This window comes from Ipomoea nil, unplaced genomic scaffold (assembly GCF_001879475.1).
Source record: "Ipomoea nil cultivar Tokyo-kokei standard unplaced genomic scaffold, Asagao_1.1 scaffold0268, whole genome shotgun sequence".
Lineage (NCBI taxonomy): Eukaryota > Viridiplantae > Streptophyta > Magnoliopsida > Solanales > Convolvulaceae > Ipomoea > Ipomoea nil.
This window is the reverse complement of record NW_017616696.1, coordinates 3,764,807-3,767,788: the sequence shown is the minus strand read 5'-3', so window position 1 is coordinate 3,767,788 and position 2,982 is coordinate 3,764,807. Positions and strand designations below refer to the sequence as shown.

The 2,982-nt window shown below is 40.6% G+C and overlaps 1 protein-coding gene across 1 annotated transcript; it reads left to right on the top strand.

The window, feature by feature from the left end:
- Positions 1–238: 238 nt before the first annotated feature.
- On the top strand, positions 239–1,054 carry LOC109152958 (transcription factor PCF2). Its single transcript, XM_019300670.1, has one exon. It carries the CDS (start codon positions 239–241, stop codon positions 1,052–1,054), a length of 816 nt encoding a protein of 271 aa, XP_019156215.1.
- Positions 1,055–2,982: the final 1,928 nt, after the last annotated feature.

Below are 2,982 nucleotides of genomic sequence, written 5' to 3'. Positions count from 1 at the left end.
GTGACAATGTGAGTAAGAAGCGACACATTTTTAACGTTAAAGCGCAGGTAATTCCAATTGGGAAATGGTTTGACTGAGGTGGGACCATCCAAATCCAGATGTTTGTGGGGCCGGTACACGTGTCAGCAATCCCAATCCGCATACGGGTTTCCGAACTATAAAAGGGGCTTCTCTGTGGTGGGGTCAGATATTCATCACAAAATTAAAGAAACTCAAAAACCTTTCTTTAATCATAAAAATGGGTTCTGAGAATGTTTTCAGTGGTTTTTCTCAGTCTCCCAACGCTCTTTCTCCGGCTTCGGGGCCGGCCCAAAGCCCGCTTTACCAGATTGTTCATCACGGCACCGCCGCCGCTTTGGATAACGGTAGCGGGGGGGTTAACGGTGATCAGGCGGGGGAGGTTTCGAGGGGGAGGAATGCGGCGGTGAAGGACCGTCACACGAAGGTTAACGGGCGGGGACGGCGGGTGAGGATGCCGGCGCTCTGTGCCGCTCGTATCTTCCAGCTGACGAGGGAGCTGGGCCACCGCACGGAGGGGGAGACCATCCAGTGGTTGCTTCACCAGGCGGAGCCGGCGATCTTCGCTGCCACGGGCACGGGAACTACCCCGGCGTCGGCGGTCACCACGTCCCAGTCCGGCGCCATCATTGCTTCCCGGCCGCCGCCGCCGCCGCTGGCCGGGATGGCGCCGCTGGCGGGGATGAGCCCGCGGGTGCTGCCCTTGCCTATCCCTTCTTCTCCGTCCTTCGGCGCTAGTATGTACGTGGCGGCGGCGGCGGCGCCGACAAACCGGGTGCATCAACTGTCGGTGCCTTGCCTGGGCAATGGCGGAGGCAGGTACATGCAGGCGGCGGCGGCGGCGATGCCGGAGGTGGGGTTGTTCTCGATCACGCGGCCGTGTTGCCGGTTCGAGATGATCCAGCCGTCATCAGCACAGCATGATTTCTCAGGCAACGGCGGGCGGGACATGACGTTCACGTCGATGCTGACGCAGACGTCGCCGGCGATGAATGAGGTGGAAGGGGAGCCCTATGAAGATATTGGGAAGCATTAGTCCTTAGATATACACCTCTCCTGTATTCTTAGCTTCTCCCGGGGGTGGGGGGGTAGAGGGTTAGGGTTTCATGGACAAAAAACTTATCTAATCTTCTAGTTGTTGCAAATTCAGAAAGAAATGAAACTTTAGGGGTTATTCTGGGTTTTAGATACTCAAATTTGGAATAAATGAAATGAAAGAGCAGTTTTATTTTGGAAAAAGAAAATAAACTTTTTGTGTTTTGTGATCATTTTACGAATTTTAAAAAGGGAAAATTGTATTTTTGGTCCTTTTATATTCGTGGTATAAACTTAGTTCCTTTCTTCTTGAGTTATGTGTGATTATCTTTAATTCAAAAGTTATGTATGGAGTGGTGATTTTAATCTTTGAAGGATCAAATTAGACACTTTATTAAGTGATAAATTAAATTGGTGGTAAAATAGTTCTCGATTGACTAAATCATCACTTTGACCATAACTTAAGGGTTAAAATGGTCACGCATATAATTCAGATATTATGTTTGTACCATTGGTATAACTGATGGACCAAAAATGTAATGTTCCCTTTTTAAAATTTGGTTATTTCATATTAAATTTTAAACTCTGAATGTTGAAACATGGCAGTCTCATATGAGAAGAAAATGAAATGGGAACAGCCCTAATTAAGTTGGCCATGTTATTGATTTGGAGATCACAAGGTTTCAAGTTCGATCTCCAATAGGAGACCTAACTTACTTTACCTACTTGTGATCTTTGCTGGTTAGGGTCACAATGTGTGATTTGTCTTGTACAATATAGATGAAATGATATTAACCCTTATCAAGTTGGTCAGACGGTTGGCTTGGTGACCATAAAATTTGAGCCTATTAGTTATGGACAATCTAAGTTAATTTATCTTCTTGTGGTTCTTTGTCAACTAATATCACAATGTGTAATCGCACATCTTCCTGTGGTACTTCATCTTCTTGTGGTACTTTGTTGCTTAGCGTCATAATGTGAAACTTATCTAGTATATTTTTTTACTGGCTAGGATCACCCACAAAAAAAAAAACAAAAAAAAAAAAAACAAATTAAATTTCTATGATAATAATTAAAAGATTGGAATATTTGAAATAGAGTTAATATCATTTTTGACCTTCAAGTTTTTAACCATTCACATTTTAAAGCGACAATTTCTAGTGTTTCAAATGATGATATTTGACCATAATTCGTGTTTTGCTCACATTTTCGTTTTTCTTTCCGTTCAATTCAAGCATATAATAACCTTTTTGTAGCTTCTCCCTTAAGACACAACCATAACGGACAGTCCACATCCTTCTCGTACAAGGAGAGAAATCAAACTTTCATGATCACAATTCAAAAATAAAGAATACTTGCGGCATACTTTCAGGACCAAATATATTATTTACCAACCATGCATCAGCACATATTATGAATCAAATACAGCTCCGCACGTAAAAAAAAAAAAAAAAAAAAAAAAAAAAAAAAACACTAACATTATAACCTGGTAAAATAGTTAGTCTATCAACTAATTTTAGCTTATTTAATCACTATTAGTAATTTGACATAATTAAATAATCAATATGAATGTTTGATTAATTATTTTTTTCTGTAACAATTTATTACTCCAAAATACTAAAATTCAAAAAAATGTTCAAAGCAACTTTTTTGATCAACTTTGTGAGAAAGTCATTTTGTATGTAATCAACTATCAGCTAATTTACCAAACATTTTCCTACAATCAGCTAATACTATCAACTAGTCAGTTCAGCTATCAGCTTAATGACTATTTACCAAACACCCCTATGTATAAATCAAAGCTATTCACGTTAACATAAAGTAAAAAAACACCAAGTAAACTGTGAAGATGAATATAACATTATTCATAACTTCCATTGTGACATCAACAGAATATGCCTACAAACATATGCAACCTGTCTATAATTC

Excerpts from the sequence above, each read along its gene's own strand:
- LOC109152958 (XM_019300670.1), top strand. The coding sequence starts at position 239 with ATGGGTTCTGAGAATGTTTTCAGTGGTTTTTCTCAGTCTCCCAACGCT.